The sequence below is a fragment of the Talpa occidentalis genome, unplaced genomic scaffold (genome assembly GCF_014898055.3).
Source record: "Talpa occidentalis isolate TD23 unplaced genomic scaffold, MPIMG_talOcc4v2.1 talOcc4.3, whole genome shotgun sequence".
NCBI classification, from domain to species: Eukaryota; Metazoa; Chordata; class Mammalia; order Eulipotyphla; family Talpidae; genus Talpa; species Talpa occidentalis.
In genome coordinates, this window is record NW_023603184.1 from 120,322,453 (window position 1) to 120,347,765 (window position 25,313).

A 25,313-nucleotide genomic window follows, 5' to 3' on the forward strand; every position below is an offset into this window, starting at 1 on the left:
ATCTCAAGTACAGATCTTAACATTTCTTACATTAAGTGGCTCCAGGATGTTAAGATGTACAAGGCAGACCATCAACTTCACCGTGATATCTATTGGCACGCTATCAGGTATAGAGCAGGTAACATTTTCACCATCTATGGAACAGACAAAAAGTAGTTCCTACATCAAGTTTAGAATGTGAGGCAAATAAAGCAAATGATATCTTCCATGTAAGAGATCATGTACTTCAAAGTAAGTAATTCCATATTCAATTCTAAATTTAGCCAAATCTATTACTAGGTTCTCATACCTCCTTCAGTCTGTCTTTCAGTAGCAATTACCCTTTCTATTCTTTTCTTAATACTTTACACACTTATCTAAAATCTACATAAACTCCTACACCATCTATCAAAGCTATAGAGAACTATAAAAATACAGATGATAATCAAGGGTATATGAATTTCTTTTTTCTTCTTGGATACAAAAGCCCTTTTTCAAGTCTTCAGTACAAAGAGGCTGAGAAAAGGATAAAATAATAGTATGTTATTTTCTAAAACAGCAACAGGAATTTTAAAGTCCTGGAAAATTAAAGGAAGTTTTATTCACTTAAAGTATTTTATATTTTGTAAAGTCTAGTAAATTCCAAGTAGTGGTTATAATCTCACTATCAAACGGGAGAAATCAGGTCAATCATATTTAAAAAGGCAAGAAGTGTACTTTATGATGCTACAGGGAAGTATTACTCAAAGAGTAAATTGAAAACTATGGCAATTTCCAATTTAATCAGGTAAGTACAGAAACTGTATTTAAAAGAGTAAGTATTCAGATGCTTGAATGGCAACCAGACAATGCTCAAGAAAGTAATTTATTATTTATTGCTTCTACAACATAAATAAGACCCTTAACAGAATCTTTTAAAGAGCTTGATTTTTAGCCACTAACAATTTATTCTCCTGAACTTTTAGGTCTTTTACAAGAATTGATAAAATATGAATTTCAAGAGCAATACTTAACACACTAACAAATGTTCTTGTTTTCCAAAATGTATGTAAGAAACACTATCTTTGCTTACTCTGGAAACATTTAAATCTCATAGTCTTCTGGACATATCTTTTTCTTTAAAGTTTTTTCATCAATTTTAAGATGTCACAGAGTTCAGATATACCACTATTTTATATACTAAGAAAGAAAAACACAACTTAAAACTAACAAGTCATTGACTTATGTTAAGACGTTCCGTGACTTCGGATATGCTAAATCATTATGAAACTGAAGTGGACAGGAAGTGGACAGGAAGCAGGGAGGACTAGAAGGAAGGGAAGGAAGAAGGGTCAATGGAACACAGTAAAATATACTAACTAACAAAATGACTAAACCTACAACTAAACCTTGAATTCTGCATTTCTTTAATATTTACCAGGACAAAGGATAGCAATAATTTCCAAACCGAATATATTTTTTTAAAGACAAATCTTAAACAGAAATAATAGCTACAAGATAACAAATTGAGATTCAGCTCTAACCTAAATCAGGTGCAAGAAAAGTATCAAGGCCTCCCTGGTGGCGAATGCAGCACTGTGAAACTGTCTGCAGACTCTGCAGCGCAGGTTCGATTCCCAGCCGGCCAGGGAGATTCCCACATGGCGTGGCAAACCTCTCCTGTCGCCCCACTGATCCCCTCAGCAGTGTATTTCAGTCCTTCAGCCTGTTCTGCTCCCTGCTCTGTCTCTGGTGAATCCTCTACCCCCCCACCCCCCCACCGGCATCTCTGGCCTATACCCCAGCTCTTGTATAAAAATAAATAAATCTTTAAAAAAAAAAAAAAAGAAAAGAAAGAAAAGTATCAAAACTGGCAGTCCTTCGGATGGCCTAGTAAATGTTTTCATAGAATTACAATTCTCATTCCTTAACTTTACTCACTCACCCCACTCTAATCATTTAAGATCACCCACCAAAGCTTCCTATCTGATCCTGTCCATACCAAGCAATTCTCCCACACCCTGGGACCTCAGCCTGATATATTTACCCATAGATGTCTGCTGAAACCTTACCTCTAGATACCTCCTCTGACCTTGGTATACTGCCCTCCTCTATTTTCTCATAAAGCCAATTTTACCACAGAAATTATTACACAGCTCCTCTTATAATTAAATTGTATACACTTCACTTGAACTCCTCCGCACTTCCTTGAGAGCAGACAATTTTATACTTAGCTAAGTATTCCCCACACACTTAGTATAGAGCCTGATAAGAAACTTATTGAACTGAGCTTTTCATTTCCTGATAACTTTCCATGTCAACATGCATCATATCCCATCTTGGGCCTTGATGTATATGAATTAGCACAAAATGAGTAGTATAAATTAATTACTGCTCTCTTTTAAGAAGGATCTTTAAATAAAAAGGTTTTTGGTTTTGAGTAATTATGTCTTAACTCAAGGGATTACATAATGATGGAATTTTTTGCCATCATGAGAAGTTAGAGAGGGATCTATTTTGAAGCAGACAGCACTTGTTACCAAGTGCGTTCCTTGCTCCCCCATCACCAATAAAAGCTGCATGGGATAGGGGTAGAAGGTATGCAAGAATTTTTTGTAAGAACAGGGATATCCACTCTGCTCCAAAGAAGATCACTGAGTATTTTCAGAGAACAAGTTAATGGATGTGGTACAAAGAAAACTAGGATTAGGGACAGAGCAAATCATACTATAGCGACAACTTTCTAACCAGATTCCTAATTATATATGTTAAGTTTTCAAACAATATAAGGTGGTTACATTAGTATTTATTCTTTATGTGAATGCTTAAGTTTGAAGCAGAATTTTCTTCAAGGAGAGCATCTGATGTCCTTTTTGAAAAGTAAATTACTTTAGAGCTACAGGTTTCTGATAAGCTGTTCATTTAGCAATTCATTCTTTTTTTTTCCATAACCTAAAAACACCATGACTAAATAAAAATGCAGTGTTCAAATGGACATATATTGAGATATGAAAGGTCCAAAAACAATGTTGTCAAGATTACTTGTGAGTGAATACAAGAAAACAATGAAATCTCTCAGCAGAAAGAATGTTTCTGGGGAAAACTTCTAAAGAGAACATTAACTATCAATTTCAAATTGACACATTATGAACAAGGAAGGATTATATATGCTTCCCCATGCAAGGAAACTACAACCTTTGTGCTCTTCCAAAGTGCTTTCTTCTGTATCTTTTTCCAGCACAATTCCAGAAAAATCTGTAATTACCTAAAAGAATGAGGAAATAAAGAAAATAAGACAAAAGTATGCATGGATAACATTTCCACACTGCAAAGAGTTGCAGAGTTAATTTAAATAATCCTTACAACACATAAATCAGCTATAAAAAAACAAAGAATAAGTTTCTTTGAAATAACATTGTGATATATTAACTTTCACATCACATTAATGCTTACTAAAGGTTAATGCTTATAATTCCTCTGTATCAAACTATCTACTTTTCCCAAAAGCTTAAGAACTGAATCAGAGCAACCGAATCACAGACTGCCTGCTGACTTCTACTACCTTGAAGTACAGACATATCTGACACCTGTGATAATAGCTACAGCTTTTATCATGATATTTACATTTCATATTTCATGTGGAATTACTTTGGAATCTAGAAATAGTTTCCATACACACTTTAAATATGAAATTTAGTATGTATTTTAATATGTAAATAGCTAAATGAAAACTCAGTTTATAAAAACTTCTAGAACACAGAAATGCGTTCAAAATCTAACAGAGTTCCTACCTCCAAAGCTTTGTCATATTGTTTGTTAGAAATGTATAGTTCAGCTGCTATATTAACATCTTCCATGGAGACTAAACCCTGGTGTTTTGAGAAAGCTTCTTCAATAATGTTAATAGCTGAAGTAACATCATTGGCTTCATAGTAACTCCTAAAAAAATAAACGGCAAAATTAAATAAGCATTTACTTAACCAATTATAAAACCCATTTCTTTGCTTAAGCTCTCTATTAACTATAATTTTCATTTTCTTAAAATTGTGGAGAAAAAACGTCCTTAAAATCATAATCACAGCTGATCCAGAGAATATAAATGTCAGCATAACAATATCATGATATCAAGCACTTTACTCTCCACAAGCTGCCTCCCATCATTCCAGTTCATTCTCTCTGTAACCCAATACAACAGCTTCTACCTCTATAAAGCTGTTTTCTGTACCATTCCTGTCCATACACTCCTCCTCCCATGGTTTAAGAGTATAATCACTCCCTTGTACATTTCCTAATTCTCCTACCCTTATCACCCTTTATCAAAATCATCTGACAAAACCCCAACCCTGGATAAGTCATATGCCTACTATTCCTCACCACCTTCCCAGCTGACTATATTGTCCAGACTCAAACTAAATTAATGACCACAAGCCTCAACTAGACCATGGTGCTGATCAGTTACACTGCCCGGTACTGCCCAGTACTTTTCAAAGTGGAATGTATATACAAATTAACCGGGGATCTTGCAAAAAAGTATATTCTCATTGAGTAGAGTTGGGGTAGGGCTGAGAGTTTATATTTCTGACAGGCTCCCAGGTGATGCAACGCTGCTGGTCTGTGCGACAGCAAGTTCCTAAGGACCTAGACAACCATTTCACATCTTCTTAGCTGTTTGTCAAACCTCCAACACTCTCTAACCTCATTCTCAACTGATGACCCCACTTCTTGTTTTACAAAGAGAATCAAAACAAATATCCCATATAAACCCAATACATGACCTAGTATCTATATCCAAGACTATGTCTTCTGCCCTATCCTTTTATAGTAAACTTAATCCCCAACTAGATCCCATTCCCTCCAATCTACTCAAGGATATCTCTTGGGCCTCCCTGGTGGCGCAAGTTAAGACGCAACCTATGAGGTTGTCCACAGCCACTGCAGCACAAGTTCAGTCCCTGGCCAGGGAGCTACCCACATGGCATAGCAGACCTCTCGTGACTCACCCGCTGCTCCCCTCAGCAGTGTATTTCAGTCATTCTGCCTGTTCTGCTCCCCACTCTGTCTCTGGTGAATCCTCTCACCCCCACACCTCTGGCCAGTGCCCCAGCTCTTGTATGCATAAATAAATAAATCTTTAAAATAAAAAAAAAGGTATCTATCAAGTAATTGTGCCTTCTTTCATGAATGTTCGATGTCCCTCAGTTGTGCATAATTCCCATTTGAAATACATTTTTACCTCTACACCCATTCCAATTACCTCCCCTTTTCTTTGATCCCCTTATAACTTTCTCCAGAGTTACCTATACCCCAAGACCCTCTCATCCCATATCCAATGTCAAAATTCAGTCCTTATTTTACATGACCTATCTGCAGTATTTCACATAGATGATCATCCCTTCTTGAAGTGCTCTCTCCAATAAAATTTGCATCTTCTTAAATCAGGCTGTCCATTTTCATTTCCTTTCATTTTCTCACATTTCCTGCTCATCTTCCTGACTTCTAGAGCACCTCACCATTTAGTCCTAAGAATTCGCCTCTTCTCTCCTCTTCCTCTCTCTCTCTCACACACACCCTACCTAATAGTCAAAATATCAGAAATCCTGTGAACTTGGCCTTTTAAAAATATAGCCAGAATCTAATTACTTCTCACCACCTCCTGCCGCTTTTACCCTGCTGAGTTATCATTATCCCTTTCATGGATTATTGCAGTAATTTCCTAAATGATTTTCCTGTCTGCCCTCACCACTCATCAATATGTTCTCAAAAAAGCAGCCAGAACCGAGGCATTTACAATTTAAGCTAGATCATGCCACTCTCTACCTCTACTCACTATGCTCCAGTGACTTTCAAACTCATTTAGAGTAAAAGTCAAAGCTCTTACAATGATCCATAGGGCTATGTAAACTTTCCCTGATATCTCTGACTTTATGTCCTCTGACCCGTGGGATGCATTCATTAAACCCTCACCTGCCATGCAGTTCCCTAGGCAAACCTTTGCACTCGCCATTTCCTTTGCCTGTCATAACTCTTCCCTAATTCTTGCTCCCACACGCCCTTCAGTTCACTTTCTGGTCAATGTGAACATAACAGAGAATTAACTCTTTTTCCAATCACCCTATTTTGAATAATATATTCCTAAACCTCAATTTTCTATCTCCCCTTCCCTGCTTCATTGGATTTCATATCCCTTATCAACATCTGATGTACTATGTATTTAGTTGTTTATTTATTTAGTTGTTATTTCTCTCCAAGTAGAATGTAAAGATCCACAAGGGCAGCAAATTTTAAACTCACTCAATACTGGACATCCCGGCACCTTTTAACGATGCTTAGTACATAATATATATTCAGTAAATATTTTTGGAGGGAAATAAGGGACTGGGAGAAAGCCTAATCAAAGTTACAGTAACAGAAAATACTACCATTAATACATTTAGAAAGCAAATTTACTCTCAGAGACCATCTAATAGTGTGCAAAGTAGAATCACTATGACAGAGACCTAACAGAAGATAACTTGGGAAGATCCTCAATATTCATCACTTATATCAGGTATCAACTTAGGGTTTCCATGCATCAACAAATTTGCTAAAAATCCTCTATATTCCTATAAAATCCATTCTTAGGAGGGCAGAGGGTGATTTCACAAGCATCTTCATGACAATGACCATGGAATTAATAAGGTTAACCCTAAGACACCTAGACCAAGAATGTTATACTGGGCCTCCTTGGTGCCCGAGAGATTAAGTCTCAGTGCTATTACCATGACAGCCCACCTCAATGACCTGAGTTCAATCTCCAGCCAGGGAGCTATCCCACACATGGCGCAGCAGACTTCTCCTGTCTCACCTGCTGCTCTCCTTAGCCATGTATTTCAGTAAATCCACCTGCTTTGCTTCCCACTCTGTATCTGGTGAATTCTCTCACCCCCCATCCCCGCATCTCTGGCCTACATCCCAATTCTTCTATGCAATAAAAAATAAATAAAATCTTTAAAAAAAAATGTTATTCTTAGGCTGAAAACTATATAGTAGATAACCCTAGGATAAAAAACACATCAAGAGATTATTTAGCTAAAATCTTTCCTGTTTTGTTTTGCTGTATATAAGTATATCAGAGAAGAAATTGCATTAGGGCATGATTTAGCATGTGGCAGCTATTAGGAATTTTTGTCTTAAAATATGATTCTGTACTGGCTCAAGAAAAAAATGATTATAGCAGATCCCAGATCATAAAAATTTCATTAGCACATATGCAATAGATAAAATTAAAATACTATTACTGCAAATGTACATAACTTCAAGTAAATTATGGGAATCTGGGAATTAAATCATCCTTTCAGTACATGCCCCATTTTTAACCTTCTGAGCACTTGAAATGTAATCATATATATAAATTTTTCTAAGCAATCACACAGTTGAGTTGTAAACGAAAAGTCAACAGAAAAAAAAACTATATTTTTTAAAATTTATTTTTAAACATAATATAGAAACACAGGGAAAAAAAAAATCCTTGAACCTCAGTTAAAAGTATATTTGACTTCAGGGCCTCCCCGGTGGTGCAGCGGTTGAGCACTGGGTTGTGAAGCTGCCCGCAGCCTCTGCAGCGCTGGTTTGATCCCCGGCTGCTCCCCGGCCTCCGGAGGAGGGTCCCACATGGCGCGCAGACCTCTCCTGCCGCCCGCTGCTCCCCTCAGCAGTGCCTTCCATCCTTCTGCCTGCTCTGCTCCCCGCTCTGGCTCTGGTGAATTCTCTCACCCTCCCGCGCTTCTGACTGTACCCAGTGCTTGCATAAATAAATAAATAAATAAATAAATAAATAAATCCTTTAAAAAAAAAAAAAAAAGTATATTTGACTTCAAATACATAAGCTTCGATTTCTAAAATAAGTAATAAGAGCATCTATACATACTTTACATCAAACTTACTTTGCCATATCTCTGGCCAACTGCATAAAACGTTCATCAGATGGAGACAAAAGGTTCAAAATACGCCTATAACCATCCATTGCCATTTTATGATCTCCCATCTGTTCATAAAGGCTTGATCGCACCCACAAATAGCGGACATTAGTGGGTTCATATTTAAGAGCTAAAGAGAAAAAAAGGAACATAAAACAAAGATTTTATCACAATAAGGGTCTCAGGTAGGGCCTCCTTGGTGGAGCAAGGGGTTAAGCAACGCACTATGAAGCAATTCGCAGCCTCTGCAGCACGAGTTCAATCCCTGGCTGGCCAGGGAGCAACCCACATGGCACAGCAGACCTCTCCTGACATGCCCGCTGCTCCCCTCAGCAGTGTACTTCCCCTCAGCAGTGTACTTCCGGTCAATCTGCCTGTTCTGTTCCCCACTCTGTCTCTGATGGATTCTGTCACCACCCCCACACCTCTGTCCTGTGCCCCAGCTCTTGCATGCATAAATAAAAATAAATCTTTTTTTTTTTTTAAAAAGGGTCTCAGGTAGCTGGGTGTGACCCATCTCTTTTCAAATAATTTAATATACATTCTAAATTAATTTTTCAGTGGAACCAAAAAGGTTATTCTGAAATAAATCTACCTTCACAGCAACTCTCAACTAAGTTTGACCCAAGACAAGATATATTCTGAATCTCCATACTAATCTTCACTTGGTCGCTCTTATCTGATTGTAAACCTTTAAGGAAAATCTTATAACCAACTCTAATCTTGGTAGGAAACTAAAGTTTCTGCTATTCTTCCAACTTCTATGCTGCATAAGCTGAAGATATAAATAAAGTTGCTGATAAACATGAAAACAGAGAGACCAATACTTACCCCAGGAAAAACATAAATTTCAATTCACATCCTCCCAGCAAGTACAATTATCAAATATCCATACTGTGTAACATTTTATCAAACATTATGAGAAAAATATTTTAATTACCTTTCGTGTAGCAAAAAATAGCCTGCTTAATATTGTCTTGTTCCAGAGATGTTTCTGCCAATCTGACCCATTTATCAGTATCACTGGGATTTAAATGTGCACTAATCAAATCGAACTGCAGTGATTTCTCCATGTCACCTTGGTCCTCATATATCACAGCAAGAGTAGAGAATGGCTCATTAGCCAGAGGAGCTAAACCAAATTAAAAAACAAATTTCATTGACTGAGGGAAGAGGCTTGAGCTGATGATGTCAATCCCATGGTTCAAACTTAAACTCTTTAAATAACTCTAGTGGAATTATACAAACTTATTTAGAATACTAAATTTAAATTTGCTTTACTTTAGTTTCACATATTTTTTGACATTTTTAATCCATTCTTTTCTCTAAACAAAGTTTATTTCAATGAGCTTCAGTCATATCATGAGGTTGAATCTTCATAACTCAGCAGGCTTCCACACCCAGGAGTACAGAATGAATGGATCAAGGGCACCTAAGCAACACCTAAACCCAGGATATATTGAAGTGAATGGTTAATCTGCATTTCTGAAATAACATTTTTAAAATGGGGCTGTAAGATTATGATAGGTTAAAATCAAAGGTAATTGTCAAAAATAAATAATTTTTATAAACTGAAGAAACAAGTATTGGGAAGTAGGAACCAAACAAAATATCCTGAAGGAAAGGGAAAGTCTGGTTAATCTTATTTCTGCTGGGATAAAAAATGAAAAAGCAGTAACCTCAAATTAGTGACTAGCCCAGGAAATTTATAATAAGAATTCTAAAATTACCCTATTCTAAATGAAAGGAAATGCCAAAATGTTGAAAAGATAAATGAAAAAGTTCACACTATTGCAACTACACAATGCAATGCATCAAGAAAGTAAAATAGGAAATATAAGTATTTAGTCAAAAAGTTACTCTGGGATATCCTTCACTCTGTCCAAGATCTGTAGTTTAATGGAAGATGTATGGTATATAATATGTGTCTTTCACCAAAAGGTAGATGAAGATACCTAGCATTACCTGATTTGTAAAATGGAAGGAAAAAAACAACATTCTTCAAGTGGTTCTAACAATATGTCTTTGACATATTTAAAAAAACTAACACTACAAAAGTCTAAAACCCCTAAAATAAAACATTAAAAAAAACCCAAAAAATAAGTATGTGAGTTCAATAAATATTAATACTTCATTAAAATATACTCTGTAATTTTTTTTCTTATAATTCCTGCTCAATATAAAAAGTGGGAATCACTTTTATATAACCACCTCTGGAAGCCCAAAAAAGTATAGTGAAGTGAGCCTCCATTTGTTTGAAAAGTCAGACTATTAAATATTATCAATAATCCCACAGAACATACCTTGTCTTATGATTTCCATGCACATCAATATTGCCTCCTCATGTTCTCCTCGAGCAAAGCGAATGTTGGCTTCACCCATGAGGCCTCTGAGAGCTCTGGGAAGTTTACTCCGAGGCCTTTTCTCCTGTACAGAACAAAAACGACATTTTGATTTAAATACAGTAATGTCTTAAATTTTAATTCCTACCATATTAATCAATACAGACCTGAAATTTTTGTTAAAAACTTATCAATTTTATAAATTCAGAACTGGACTAAATGGCTGTAATTCTAACGATCATTAACATTAAAGTTTATATTTCAAGAAAGTCTAATATTCAACTGCAGGGAAGAAAGAAATTATTCTATGATAGTTTCCAAAACAGAGCATCTCGGGGGAAAAAAAAAAACTTCCTACAGTAGAAAGTCTGAAGCATGCTAAAACAGTAAAATATAGAGAGAAAGCAATACCCAAAGTGGTAAGAAATTATTAAATTACTAATTCAAATAACAACAAATGGAGAAGTGGATGCTGCAAAATGGATTTCTATGCCACTAGGTTTATTATGATATAATTTACCAAAGACCCAGAAAGAATTTAGTTTAAAAATGTCATTATAAAATGGAACCTTTTTTTTAAGTACTAAACATATTTATTTGAAAGTGCTAAATTTCTATTTAAACACAAACTAACTTTTTTTAATTTTTTTTTTTATATTCCCCATACAATTGCACCCCCCCCCCTAATTTTGACCCCAATACCTCCTCCCCGCTCCCCATAGTTTGCCTCTGGTTTATAGCTGCTTGTTGATTTTGATTTTTTTCTTTATTATAGTTATTCTTTTTCCTGGTCTCTTATTTAGGTTTTCTAAATTCCTGCTATGAGTGAGACCATTTGGTATTTTTCTTTTTCTTTCTGGCTTATTTTGCTGAGCATGATCCCTTCCAGGTCCATCCATGTTGCTGCAAATTGCATGAGTTTATCTTTTTTGATTGCTGAGTAATATTCCATTGTGTATACACACCACATCTTCTTGATCCAGTCATCTATTTTTGGGAATTTGAGTTGTTTCCAAAGCTTAGCTATTGTAAATAGTGCTGCTATAAAAATAAGGGTGCAGGTGCCCTTTTGAATTAATGTTTCTGTTCCTTTGGGGAAATACCTAGGAGTGGAATTGCTGGATCATATGGAAGCTCCATGTTGAGCAGATTGAGGAATCTCCACACAGCTTTCCATAGTGGTTGGACCAGTTTGCACTCCCACCAACAGTGCAGGAGAGTTCCTTTTTCTCCACATCCTCGCCAACATTTGTTGTTGCTAGTTTTTTTCATATGTGCCATTCTCTCTGGTGTGAGATTGTATCTCATTGATGTTTTGATTTGCATTTCCCTGATTACAAATGTTGTTGAACATTTTTTCATATGCCTGTTGGCCATTTGCATTTCCTCTTTGGAGAAGTTTCTTTTTAGCTATTCTGCCCCTTTTTGACTGGATTATTTTCTTTGTTTTTGTTGAGTCTCATCAGCTCTTTGTAGATTTTTGTGCTCAGTCCTTTATCATTATTGTGTGCAAAAATTTTCTCCCAGTTGGTGGGGTTTCTCTTTGTTTTGGTTATTGTCTCTTTTGCTGTGCAGAACCTCTTTAATTTGATGTAGTCTCAGCTGTTTATCTTTGCCTTCACTATCACTGCTTTGGGTGATATGTCTGTAAAGATGTCTTTGAGGTATATGTCATGTAGTGTTTCACCTATATTTCCTTCTATATATTTTATGGTTTCAGGTCTTATGTCTAGTTCTTTAATCCATTTTGAGTTGGTTTTGGGGCATGGTATGAGGTAGTAGTCAAGTTTCATTCTTTTGCATGTAGAGACCCAGTTTTCCCAGCACCATTTATTGAACAAACTTTCTTTGCTCCAGTGCATATTCTGTGCTCCTTTGTCAAAGATTAGTTGACCATAAATCTGTGGGTTTATTTCTGGGTTTTCTATTTGGTTTAAAATGGAACCTTTTAACAGAAAAACTATACTATATTTTGATACATGTAATGACTAAGGTTTACAGCTAATAAATCTCTAAAATGAAAGATGAGAAATTAGTGACAATAGCTTTCTCACATTTCCTTTCATACAGCTTGAATTGTTTTCTGAATATAATTTAAAGATTTCTTTTTTCAGTTACTATGTCATTTTCTCACATCTGTCTATGAATACCAAAATAAGAAATAATTTACTTTCATCATTTTCTTGGTTTCACGATTGAGAACCATCTCTAATACAAACACATCGCCTGCAGTGGGCTGCTCAGGTGTTTCTTCCTCCTCCTCGTCCTCCTCCTCCTCTTCTTCTTCCTCATCATCTTCATTCTCTCCAAGCATGGAAGCAAAGACCTTGTGAACTGACTTACTGACTCCATCTGAAGTTTCTCCTAAGAAAGACACCATGAAATTGAAAAAATAAAGAAGCTTTCAAACATTCAAGTAATCAAAAGAAAAATACATATTTTTGGAACATAAATTAAAAAAAAAAGATTTATTTATTTATGCATACAAGAGCTGGGGTACAGGCCAGAGGTGGGGGGGTGAGAGGATTCACCAGAGACAGAGTGGGGAGCAGAACAAGGAGACTGCCTGAAATACACTGCTGAGGGGTATAGCAGGTGAGACAGGAGAGTTCTGCTGTGCCATGTGGGTAGCTCCCTGGCCAGGGATCGAACTCATGCTACAGTGGCTGCGGATTGCTTCATAGTGCTGAGACTTAACCCTTGCACCACCAGGAAAGCCCAGAACATAAATTTCTACCCCAGCAACCTCAAACTTGTAAGTAAAATACAGACAAATGAACACTACCAAAAACAAAACAAAGAAGAAATCTGTCTCAAAGCCATTTATTCTAGCTCATAATGAGCTACAACTGAATTCAATTAACACCCTCCCCTTGCACCCACACACACACTTTTTTTTAGGAAGCGCCTGATGTCCACCTCTTAGGGGCAGGTTAGGCAACAGTACTGGCAAGTAAGTGATGCTTGCTACTGCAGTTGCATCTCAAAGACCTTATGATGAAGAGCAGATAAGGAAGAACCCACAGGTTATTAGAACTTTGGCCCCCTTTTCTACCCAAATTGCCTGGCAAAGTAAGAACTTTGCCTTTTTTTTCTCCTTTTTGCTCTTTCTTTCCCACTTGGACCAAGGAGGTAGTAATAAAGTCTATTTCTTTTCTGTTCATGCTATAAATGTGTTCTCTGTGCAAAGGATTAGTAACTTAAAAAGTAAAGAATCTGCCTCTATTTCTACCCCTTAGGACAAGAGAGTTTAATTTCAACTTCAGTCAAATCTTATACACCAAGCTACATTCTAATGGATAGTTCAGCATCCCAAGTAATATGACAGCAGTAAATGGATGCCAGGAACAATTATCAGTATTCTGATCACTAAAAAGGTATATAATTACCAGAAATTAATAAATTTGCATGTGAGTGCATCAATTAGGATCCCGTGAGTTTACGCACTGGTGCACTAACTAAATTCAAAATCTAGACATGCAGAGATAAGGAATAGATCAACTGTCCTTTCACTCTGACATTTCTATCTTATCCTTTAAAACTAAAGGAGTGGTTCAGAAGCCACTTTACATAGAAGAGTAATTTCTACAATTTGAGGGAGTACAGTCTGGAATTAGTAAACAACTGAGAGTTCAGTTTTTTTAAATGACACTTAAAAAGCTCTCGAATAGCACCATTAATTTGAAACTTTCTCACAAAAATCTCCCCCAAAATTATCCTCACATTCATTAACTCAAGAAATTTATTGAGAATGATGTACCAAGCATCATGCTCCTGATAAATCAGGTAATAAACAACAGAATGCCACTGCAATGAAAAAAATGTTTCATTCAATTATTAGGTATTCTTAATATCGAATGCTGGTTGCAAATGATCCTAACATACCTTCATTGACATCTTTATCCTGGAATTTGGTAGAGTCAATTCCTGATGATGATGGAATTTCAGAGTCATTTGGATTTTCTTCAACTGCCAACTTTCCTTTTTCTTGAAGAGTCTGTGATTGAATATGAATTAATGATTCCTAAAGCTAAAGCAGACATAGCACTGTCCAACTGGGAATGGGACATTTGCATCATTTTTTGTTTCTATAAAACTTGAGCTCTGCACACATATACAGTAGGTGAAATCTAAATGTGATAACTGTCAGAGCATTTCGGAGGATCTAGATCTCATCTTTCAGTCAGTCATTTGTAAAAAATAATTAAAAAACAAAATTTGATGATTCCATTAATCTGTACATTGTGTCCAAACCTTTTCAATGAAAAAAGATTGAGCATACTAGCTACATGAATTAGGAAAGAATCTAGCTTATTTCAAAAGGTGTAATTTTTTTTTTACTTTCCCTTTAACTTCAAATAAGTAAGAGATATGTTAGGTATTTCTTCAAAAGTTTGAAAAAATATGAGTGAAGATCTTGTTATCAAACAAGAAAGCTGTATCACATTCCTGGGAGACTTCTCAAAAACGGGAATTCAGATCTCTATTCAGAAACAGAAAAAGTGAGAAGACAGGACAGTTGCCCATCCAAGGTCACAAAAGGCCTTAATGGAAAAGCTAAGATTAGCTAGTAGATACTCGAATTTCAAACTCTACTCCCAACTACAAATTTAACCAACCTGCATTAAAACTATCCTTCCTTAAGTAAAATTTTACTGTTTGGCAAAAGAAAAACAAGGTTACCACGGATGCAGATGCTGGGGGGGGGGGGGGCGGAGGTTATCAAAAGGAGCTAAGCACAAAGATGAAGGGTGAGAACCAGAGTTTTGGTTAAGAATGGGGCGAAACAGCTGGGAGTTCTCGGCCCGCCCCCAAATAGCGAAAGGGGTCATTTGGGTCCCTCCCACCTGCCTAAACGTATTAGGGCAACAAGACAGGGATAAGCATCCGGGTCTAGTATCTCCTCACTTTCTTCTCGTGTGCCTTTCTCTCTTCTCGCCTCCTTTCGAACTCCTCAAAGGAGATTCTCCCTTCCAGGTAGTCGATGAGCTCCGGGCTGAACCCCGACATGTCTGCGGGGTTAGGACGCTCAGCTCCAAAAAGCGGAATGCAGAAGCGGAAACGCACTTCCTCCTAGACGCGACCCAGAGTCCTCGCGAAACCGGCTCGGCCTGCACCGCAGCTGCTACACTTGGGTTCCGGGGGCGCGCCAGGCCCGGCTCCTCCCCCATTCCCTCCCGCGACCCACCCTCCCGCGACCCACCCTCCCCGCGCCCGCGGGACCCAGCAAAGGGTGGAGGGATTCTGCTTATTAAGGACTTGAAAAAGATGTGCTTTGAAGAATTTTTCGTTCATTAGATCATTTACCCCAATCCGTTTCCTTTTCTGAATCTTTTTTTCCGCCCTAGAAATTTAATCTGTTTTTTCACTCTAGTGGTTCTTTTGTTTTGTTTTGTTTTCTTAATTTAACCTTTGGGTCTGGCGTGTGCTTATTTTAATTTCCACTTCTTTGTTGTTGTTGAAAGCTAGAGTCCTCCCCTAATTTAGCTCTGAATTTCATCCCCTCCAGTTAATGGCACCATCAATTTTCCCTTCTTGCACAAATTCTCACATTCACTTTCCTCGGGCTCCTTCTACACTGTTGCCAATTTACTACAGCTCAGTGTTGTGCATGTAACATACATTTTTCAACAATCCTTGTGGATGTTGAGACAAAGCGGATGTTGTTATTCCAAATGCAAATATCTAGCAAGTATAACAGACACTGGCACTTTGTCTGCAGGGCCCACACCTTGCAAGACCACCACTAGATGCCGGAGAAGACAGATAGTACCAAACCCTTTATACACTATGTTTTTTCCTGTGATTAAGTTTATAAGTTAGGAACAGTAACAATAAATCAGAACAATTATAACAATATACTACAACAAAACTATGTTAATGTGGTCACTCAAAATATCTTATTGCACATAATATTTTTGGTCCACCATTCACTGTAGGTACCAGAAACCTGCAAATGAGTAAGTATGGATTAGGGGGACTAGTGTTGGAGAGCCAGGGTTTGAACCCTGATATTTCTGACTCCAAATCCCATGCTTGAAATTATATGATATACTGCCTTCCCTGGGTGGAACTGTTTTTCAACTCCAACAACTCCCTGGTTTATTCTTTACCTTGGATTATATTTCTCTGCCTATCCTATTCTAGACACACCAGTGGTAACCATCTTGAGAACAGCACTACCTGCTGAATCTGTGAACCCTCCACTGTAACCTAATGATTTGTGTTCAAAACTTTTATGAATTAAATTGCTTGGAATTCCATCTATTCCCTTTGTGGAGGCGTTCACATTCAGAGTGGGGGTGTTGAAAGGGAAAAACAGTCTCTGGCACTTGAATGGAAATGGATAGCAGTGAAACACTCCCTACACTCTACCACTTCTCAGAATGGGCTATATTTTTTGAGGAACAGCTCATCAATAATAACTTTAATCTTTTAAATGGTTTAAAGGGGGCCTCCCTGGTGGCACAAGGGGTTAAGACACAACCTATGAAGCTCACTACAGCCACTACAGCACAAGTTTAATCCCTGGCCAGGGAGGTGACCCACATGGCGCAGCAGACCTCTCCTGACTCGCCCGCTGCTCCCCTCAGCAGTGTATTTCGGTCCATTTGCCTGTTCTGTTCCCCACTCTGTCTCTGGTGAAACCTCTCACCCCCCAAAACTCTGGCCTGTACTGCAGTACTTGTATGTACAAATAAATAAATCTTTAAAAAAATGAATGGTTTAACAAAATCTTGACATTAGAAAGTTTCCATTACTGTATAAAATAATAGCAGAATGGTACACATTTACTTCAGCTCAACAAGCACTTAATTGAACACTTGCTAGGCATTGTGCTAGGTGCTAGAGAAATAAAAATGGCATAGATATCATCTCTGCTCACAAAGACCTAATAGCCCTCCAGGGAAAACACACACACACATAGAAATAATTACAATAGAACACATTAAAACAGATGCAGAATCTGTCATTGCGTGTTTTATTTTTGTTATTCATTGTCAGTATTCACAGAAAACTAATTTGGAATGTACAGACTAGTGGTACATGGACACCACACCAATGTTTGCATTCTACTGCAACATTCCTTTGGCAAAAATCACAGGGAAATGAAACAGCTCTCCAGAAAAACACAGGAAAAGTGCCTATTCCAAACAAGAATATGAGAATCAGAATAATTCAGCCAAAGCTAAAGTTGGGGGTAGGCGGGAGGGTTGGCTATACAAGAGCAGCAATCCATTCATCTCTACTCTCCTTTCTTGAGGGGTTTGTGGGTGGGATACTTGGTATACCACAATGTCCACCTCGACTAGTAGTAAAGAACATCTCCCAGAGACCCCAGTAACTTCTAGGATGCCATGTTTTTTTGCTTTCCACTTCATTGTGGATAGTTATCACTTACTCTCCCTTCTTATGAAACTAAGGCTGTGAAGTCTTTCCAGTATCATATGCTGAAAATGGGAATACATCTTGTTTGATTTAAACTGAAATCTCTATTGAATATAATGAATTACAGTGAAAAGGGGCAAGATTCCTTTAGAATAAAAATTATGATTGATAACAACATAAACAAGTTTAAAAATAAACTTAAAGGAAACATGTAATTGAGAAAATCATCATCTCCTTTGACAGTGTGGTGTTTTTGTAGCTCTTACAAATACATGCCGTATTCTAGGTCACTATTTATGGTTATAGAGTAGAAAAAGTGCTCCAAAAACATGCACATAAATCACCTATGTCCCAAAGATAAAGCTATTTATATGTAAATTTGGAAATGGTGAATAAAATCATTGCAAATTGACAAAGGTGGAGGGAGAAAAGGTTAGCCATGACCATGATTGATTTTTTCTAATGAGAAGCTTCATCTGTTGTTTTAAAATAGCCAGATACCTGAAAGAACAAGAAAATACTATAATTAAACAGAAAATGAAGACAAAAAGCAAAATAAAGACCCAAAGATCAACATATTTCAACAAAACTCTTTGTGTCTTCATTTTCTAATCAGAGACATCAGGACAGGATAGCTCGTAATTATGAAATATTCTCCAAATCAGCAGTTTTATTTCTTTCCTAAAGTTGAATAATTCCCATTATATTACAATACTATCAACTGAGTACTTTCTCAGCTTTCTACCCTTAACCATTACCTCATTCTATGCTCACACAAAACTATGTATTTCTGATATTTCTCTGATACAGTCTGTGAGTTAGAGATTAGTACCTGCATTTCATAGATGAAACTGAAGCTTAAAGCAACTTGTATGCAATCATGTCTCATATTAAACTAGGTACAGTACTACTAATAACTATTTATTTTAGCTTTTGCTAGCCTCGGGTTTAAGTGTAAAAACAGTTAAGGAAACTCTTCACTGACATATTTTTTAAAATTCTATTTTATTTTCTCATTATAGGACAGCTTTCAAGTGCACATGTCACTTGGTAAATTTCATCTTCTGTTAGGCATAACAACCATTTTTTAAAAAACATTACCACTTTAAAAGAATAATCAAAATCTTTTCACAAATACAATGAAGTACAATGATGTTATGCTTCCTTTCAATTTCATAGGAAGAGATTTATTTATGATTCAGTTACTTTTACTATTCAATTGAACAAAAATCTGTTAGACAATATTAATAATTCATTTTCTTGGCATGCTTCATACCTATTCTTTTCTAAATGGTAGACATTTTTTATAGGAATGCTGACAAATAACAACATTCAAATCTTAAACATAAATTTCTAACTTTTTTCTATGAGAAAAATGCCATTTTATTACTATTCTACCTTTTTTCTCTAGGTGAAGAAATTCAAACTCAAATATATGCTTCATACTTTCTCCCAAAAAGAATTGTTCTTTTAACTTTCACACTCCTTTTAATCCAACTGTACAAGTCAATATATTTCTTTGTATGTGATTTTTTCACATAAGTTAGCATATGGCCTGGTTTTAAAAAGATATCTGTAAATGGTGTTGCCTATATTTAATAATCCTGTTAAAAGTGATAATCCTATGTTAATGTAAAACTATGCTAAAAAATCATGTCATTTTATTTTATAACCAGACAATAAATATTTGAACCATATCCAAACTTTATTATTGATGAGAACCATCTTAACCAAGGACTTATGTCCATAAGAAAATAAAATCATTTTTCAAATAAATTATTTCCAAATCTCCTTATGAGTAAGTTGTAAGTCTTAATGAATCCTGAGAATAAAGAGAACATTGTTTTACCTGTGTGCAGAAGGAACATTTAGCCTTTGAGGTAACTGGGAAAGGAATTTTTCTGTTCTTCATAATCTGTAAATGCAGAAGCAATAAGTTCTGATTGTAAAGAGAGAGGCCTGGGATTCTCATTCATGGAGAAAGTACTTGGAAACCTGCCAAGATCAAGACCTCTTCCCTTAAAATATTCCTGAAGGATTCTGAAAAACTGAAGAGAGAAAAAAAAAGTTCAATGCCATATATAAACATCAAAATAATTGACAATGAGTATTTCCCCCTTCAACTGATCTAAAGGCTAATGTAGAAAATCCAAAAGTACAAGCTTTGGCTACTTCTCCTGTCCCCCTCCACTATCTTGGACCCTACCTTGTTGAAGGTAATTCACCACTGTTGGTGGAAATTAAAAGAAGAACATTAATTATTACACAGCACCAGTGTCCAAGGGTTCATTGAAAGCCATCTCTGAGAGCCAGAGTCAGAGATTAAATTGAACTCCTCATGATCTGATCTTGGGAGATCTCCCCTCTCACTGACAGAGAGCTCTCGGTCATTATTTTCTTCAGTGTCTTCCTTTTAGACATGTTTTGTTTTCAGCTTACCTCCAGAAAATGAATACATGGAAGCTGTGCAAAGTGTTACCAGATTATCCTAATCCTACATTGCTATTTTTCATATAATTTTCTTTAGGAAAACTATGTTTTGACATAGCATGTTTCTTCTAGTTGGTATATATTTAAGAGAGAATTTTTACTTATATTTTGAATTATATTTCCTAGATAACTTAATGTTGAAAATATTGCCTAATACATTAATAAGAATGCAGGCCCACTTTCAGTTTTTGCAAGTGTATTTTGCAAATGTTGGTTGGCTGGGAATCTGTTGGTTTTTTTTTTTTAAAGATTTATTTATTTATGCATACAAGAGCTGGGGTACTTATGCATACAAGAGCTGGCCAGAGGATTCACCAGAGACAGCGTGGGGAGCAGAACAGGGAGACTGATTGAAATACACTGCTGAGGGGAACAGTAGGTGAGACAGGAGAGGTCTGCTGTGCCATGTGGGTATCTCCCTGGCCGGCCAGGGATCGAACTCTTGCTGCAGAGGCTGCAGATTGCTTCATAGTGTGGTGCTTAACCCCTTGTGCCACCAGGGAGGCCCTGGGAATCTGTTTTATTACCAGTTTAATCTAAGTTGTACAAAAAACATTTGATTTTGTACATGTATTAGAAATAAAAGCTATAAAGTGAAAGTGCAGATAAGATCATTTACAAATGTAATGTGCTATGTGTGTATAAGCTCATTTCCAAAGATAGATTTGATTCTTCTTACAGAAACAAATGTCAGCTGGCCACAGGAACAATAGGACACCAGCCACTAGGAAAGCAAAACCCTCATCAGCTTCTGATGAAGAATTGTCTTAGTCCTTTGTAATCTCTCTCCACTGTGCTCTAGCAGAGTGCTGTGTGTGTCAATCCAGAGAGGTGCCAGTTTCCCCCTGCAGCAGTGCACATCTTACCAGATCTCGGTTTCTGGGGTTGTTGAGTGGCTTCCACTTCTCTTTGTTTCTCAGTGTGGCTCCATGCACAGGCCCAAGTAGCACACACAGCAACAGGGCAACACACAGCCACAGGAATGCTTTGGGCATGATGGAATGAAGCTGGATGAAAGGATGGATGGGGTATATACCCACCAATGGTCAACAAGAAAGAAAGAGAGGAGAGAAGGGCAAAAGTCAAAAGAGAAAGATGAAACACTGTTGAAAGAAGAAAAAAATAGCATCTCATTTCAGCCCCCTTTTGCAGCCTGCATTTTGCAGTCCCCTTTTTCCAAATTCACATGCAAATGAGGTCTCCAAAATCCAATTGACTAGCTTAAAGGAGTCCATAATGATCAGATCATGATATAGTGATGAGCAAAGCAATTATGAATATAACCTAGAATTGTAAAAATGCTTTTTTTACCTTTGAAATTTTGCATTGCTATCTCCAAAGAAAGAGAAATTCTTAAAAGAAAAAGTCCTAAATTATTTATGCATGATAATTTTTCCCCCAAAAGGAAAAGAAAATAAATGAACTCAGATACCTCACACAAAGAAAGGTGCCTATACACACATCTGAGACAGACACACTGCAGCAGTGTAAGAAGAGATTTTCTCCTATTGCATCATCTGAAATGGAAATGAAATACATAAAAGACTCAGTAAAGCTTACCAGGAGTTTGGTCTTGGCTGACTCTGGTTGGTTACCCTGCTTACAATCTGCAAGGTGATTCTTGGCTACTTATAATCAATCAGTAGATTATCTGCAGGTGGGAGTCACTGACGTGAGCAGGGGGAGTTCAAAAATAATGATTCCATTTTCATCCATGGCACAAAGACCCTTGAGAGTCACATCTTCAGGCTTCTTCAGGGGTAACAGTGAACCTAATTGTCTTATAAATACAGCAGCCTCTCTTCCAACCACTGAATATTCTGTGGGCTTTTATAAAACATACAAGACACTTCCATAACACAAAGTGGCTTTCTCTCTTTTCACTTTTAAGAGAAAGTGTGTACATGGTAGCTGGGGGTGTGATGATGATTCTCTCACCTAATAGAATTCTCTATTGGAGGTATTAGCTTTTCAAATTAACAGCATTTTTTGAACAGGAAATCTGTTTGCTCTTTTTGACCTATACCTTATATTTCTTCTGAGAATCTTAAGCAGCTTTTTAAAATTTTAAATAGTGGCATGGTTTATCATAATATCCCTTCAAAATAAAGCAAGTAGATAACATGTTTCATGGAAAAAAGAAAAATTAATATATCTACAGCATCCCCTTGTTGAATAAATGCCCTCTGGAGAAAATGGTAGGGTCAAGAAATTGCACTTGATGAGTTGTGAAGTTACTCTGATTCCAGTAATTCAGACAATCCAGGACAAGTTCTTTGTTGACAAGGCTAGCCATCTGGACTAGAAATGAGAATATATGGCTATGATCTCAGTCTTGCCATCCTGATCTTGGGTAAATCACTATGAGCTTCATTTGTTCATTCCTTTGTTCATTCATTCAGCAAACTTTCATTGAATGCCTACTATGTGCCAGGTACTACACTAGGATTTGAGGATAAAATGGTAAGACTAATATAGTTCCTACCTTCATTGAACTAACATATTAGTAGTTAGCACAAAAGTAGAGATGTGGCTGGATCTGAGAGATACTAGCAATGTTCTGGATACTGTGGGAGAGCGAGCTAAGAAGAGGAGAGTTTTAAGGGCAATTCCTTATATCTCAGGATTATGTAGCTGAGTAGACTATAGTCCATTCACTGAGATATCAAGCACTGGCATGGAGAGACAAAGATCGTGACCACCATTGGGGATATGCTGAATTTGAGGAAACTTCCAAATGGGAATGGTGAGCACAGATCTGGATACCCAGGTCTAGAGCTCAGATAGGAAGCCTGGGCAGGAAATGCACATGTGGGAGATATTGGCATATATGTGGATGAGATCTCCTCAGTGAAGATTAAAAAATGAGAAAAATAGGTGGCGTAGGACTTAAGCTTTGAAAAGTTTTAACATGTAACAGTTATAATTGGGAATATATATATATATATATACACACACACACACACACACACACACACACACACACACACAAAAGTGACCTTGGAGGTAAGGGTAAAACCAGGAGAGCATGGAAACAATAGAAGGTATTTGGAGAAGGGACAAATTGGATAAAATCAAGCATTAGCATTGTTTTTATATATAGAGGTGAGGATATATTAGAAGTGAGTGGATGGAAAGGAGAAGTAGAGAGTACATCAAACTCTTGAAAAAGTTGGCTATGAAGAAAAAGAGAGAAGGAAGTAACTGGAAGAAGTGGAGTCAAGGGCAGGTATTGTCATTTTTTTAAATAAGAGAGACATAAAATTTGTTAAAAGATAGCTCATTTGATATCCCCTTTAAGGGTTCTCTGTTTAAAAATATAGTTTCTCAAAGCAGCAATGGACTAAAGGCAACACACATCGTATCTTCACTAAAACTGGAGTTCCTTGATTGTTAAAAGAAATTGTATATTTAAATAAAGCCATTATTTATTTTAAATCTCTGTTTTTTGGGGGGGTTTTTTGTTTGTTTTTTTTATAACTGGGGAGGCCAGAGTTGCGGGGAGTGAGAAGATTCACGAGAGAGAGCAGGGAGCAGAACAGGCAGATGTAGCGAAACACACTGCTGAGGGGAGCAGCCGGTGAGACAGGAGAGGTCTGCCTCACCATGTGGGCCGACTGGAGAGGATCCTTGCATGGCCGTGGACAGCTTCACAGAGCTGTGTTCAACCCCTGCGTCACCAGGGGGGCCCTATTTTAAATCTCTGCTTAAAAGAGTAATGCCATTGATAAGTTGATGATGACATTCTCTTCATCGTAGTGAATTACCCAAGATAATGATGGTAAGACTGAGACCATAGCCATATATCCTCATTTCCAGTCCAGATGGCTAGCCTTCTCAACAAAGAACTTGTCCTGAAGAGGGCTGGAAACTCAAGCTAGTTCAGGTTCCCAAATCATTAATTTGTGATCCAAATTATCCCATTTGGTCTTTTCATAAAATAAAGCATTTCTTTTTTGTCCTAGAATTTGTCTTTAAACGGGAGAAAACTTTTTAAAATACAAGTGGAGCTTTCTAAAAGGTCTTTAACAAGCTACCTTGGGAGCTCAAAATAAAGCATTTTTCAAAAGTGAACCAAATAAGGGATCAGGAAAAAAATGATAATAAATAAAAAACCAAAATTAACTGGCAACTGTAAATCAGAGATATTCTGCAGGGGAGGGTAAGGGAGAAGGATCAAAACAGGGGAGGGATGAGCACAAGGGACTATAGTGATGGTGCACGGGTGAACTGGTGGTGGGGATTTTACAGGGACTACACCTGAGAGGAAGAAAGCAAATATTGTACAAAAATAAACAATGATGCAAAATCTATACAAATAATTTTTTTAAAGTAGTATTTGGGGGGCCTCCCCGGTGGCGCAGCGGTTGAGCGCTGGGTTGCGAAGCTGCCCGCGGCCTCTGCAGTGCAGGTTCGATCCCCGGCTGCTCCCCGGCCACCAGAGGAGGGTCCCACATGGCGCACAGACCTCTCCTGCCACCCGCTGCTCCCCTCAGCAGTGTACTTCGGTCCTTCTGCCTGCTCTGCTCCCTGCTCTGGCTCTGGTGAATTCTCTCACCCTCCCGCGCTTCTGACTGTACCCAGTGCTTGTATAAATAAATAAATAAATCTTTAAAAAAAAAAAAAGGTAGTATTTGGGATATCCTAGGCTCTTCCATATCAAGGGTATCTGAATGAAGGTAGTTCCTGTCATTACTCAATTAAAATTGAGAAAGAGAAGAGAGTGCTCAGCACAGACCTATATACATAAAAGAAATCCAACAAATGTGTGTTGATTAGATCACAAAATTAGATTACAAATTCAAAAATAATGGTAAAAGTGATGAAAAGTTGCTAAATAAGAATATTGTGGCAGGCAGAGACAAATTTTAAAACTCTTTGTTGGGTTATATAACCTTTTCAAGTCTGTTCTGTCTCTATTAAGGAAAAAACCAGACAAACCTCATATAGCTATTTAGTTAGAATTTAATCTCCTTTTTCTTCTGCCTGGTCTGCGAAAGGGAAAGGGAAAATTATTGTTTATTGATTGCTTCCTCAGTGATGACAAGAACTTCAAAGATCACAGGAAGGTGGTTCAAATGAGCAACAGGACACTCCAGGCAGCTTTCTGCTCATAGCAATAATAAATGCTATTTGTGGCAGTGGGTGGATTTTTAGCTCAAAGATACACTAGGAGAAA

General features: G+C 37.2%; 2 protein-coding genes across 3 annotated transcripts in view; both read right to left on the bottom strand.

Moving 5' to 3' along the window:
- The window catches only part of GTF3C3 (general transcription factor IIIC subunit 3), a 36,472-nt gene extending 21,115 nt beyond the window's left edge, over positions 1-15,357 (bottom strand). Inside the window, exons 1-9 of one of the 2 annotated variants that reach the window (XM_037523750.2) lie at positions 15,164-15,357; positions 14,141-14,252; positions 12,426-12,619; positions 10,217-10,340; positions 8,854-9,045; positions 7,881-8,043; positions 3,750-3,897; positions 3,154-3,223; positions 31-134 (exon numbers count right to left, since the gene is read on the bottom strand). In XM_037523750.2, the coding sequence (XP_037379647.1) occupies positions 31-134; positions 3,154-3,223; positions 3,750-3,897; positions 7,881-8,043; positions 8,854-9,045; positions 10,217-10,340; positions 12,426-12,619; positions 14,141-14,252; positions 15,164-15,265 (1,209 nt within the window). In that variant the 5' untranslated portion in view covers positions 15,266-15,357. The remainder of the gene's footprint in view (positions 1-30; positions 135-3,153; positions 3,224-3,749; positions 3,898-7,880; positions 8,044-8,853; positions 9,046-10,216; positions 10,341-12,425; positions 12,620-14,140; positions 14,253-15,163) is intronic. The other variant, XM_037523751.2, reaches the window with a different exon arrangement.
- Positions 15,358-19,512: 4,155 nt separating this feature from the next.
- Positions 19,513-21,629, bottom strand: CUNH2orf66 (chromosome unknown C2orf66 homolog). The gene is made up of 3 exons (XM_037521875.2): positions 21,567-21,629; positions 21,001-21,141; positions 19,513-19,692 (listed from the first exon to the last, which is right to left on the bottom strand). Exons 2-3 carry the CDS (start codon positions 21,127-21,129, stop codon positions 19,513-19,515), a joined length of 309 nt encoding a protein of 102 aa, XP_037377772.1. The 5' UTR covers positions 21,130-21,141; positions 21,567-21,629.
- Between the last annotated feature and the right edge of the window lie 3,684 nt (positions 21,630-25,313).

What these genes read in the sequence shown, in the direction of transcription:
- CUNH2orf66 (XM_037521875.2), bottom strand. Translation starts at nt 21,129, where the DNA reads ATGCCCAAAGCATTCCTGTGGCTGTGTGTTGCCCTGTTGCTGTGTGTG. An exon ending in ACCCCAGAAACCGAGATCTG is followed by an intron (nt 19,693 to 21,000) that starts GTAAGATGTGCA and finishes TTCTCTCTTCAG; the next exon opens with TTTTTCAGAATCCTTCAGGA.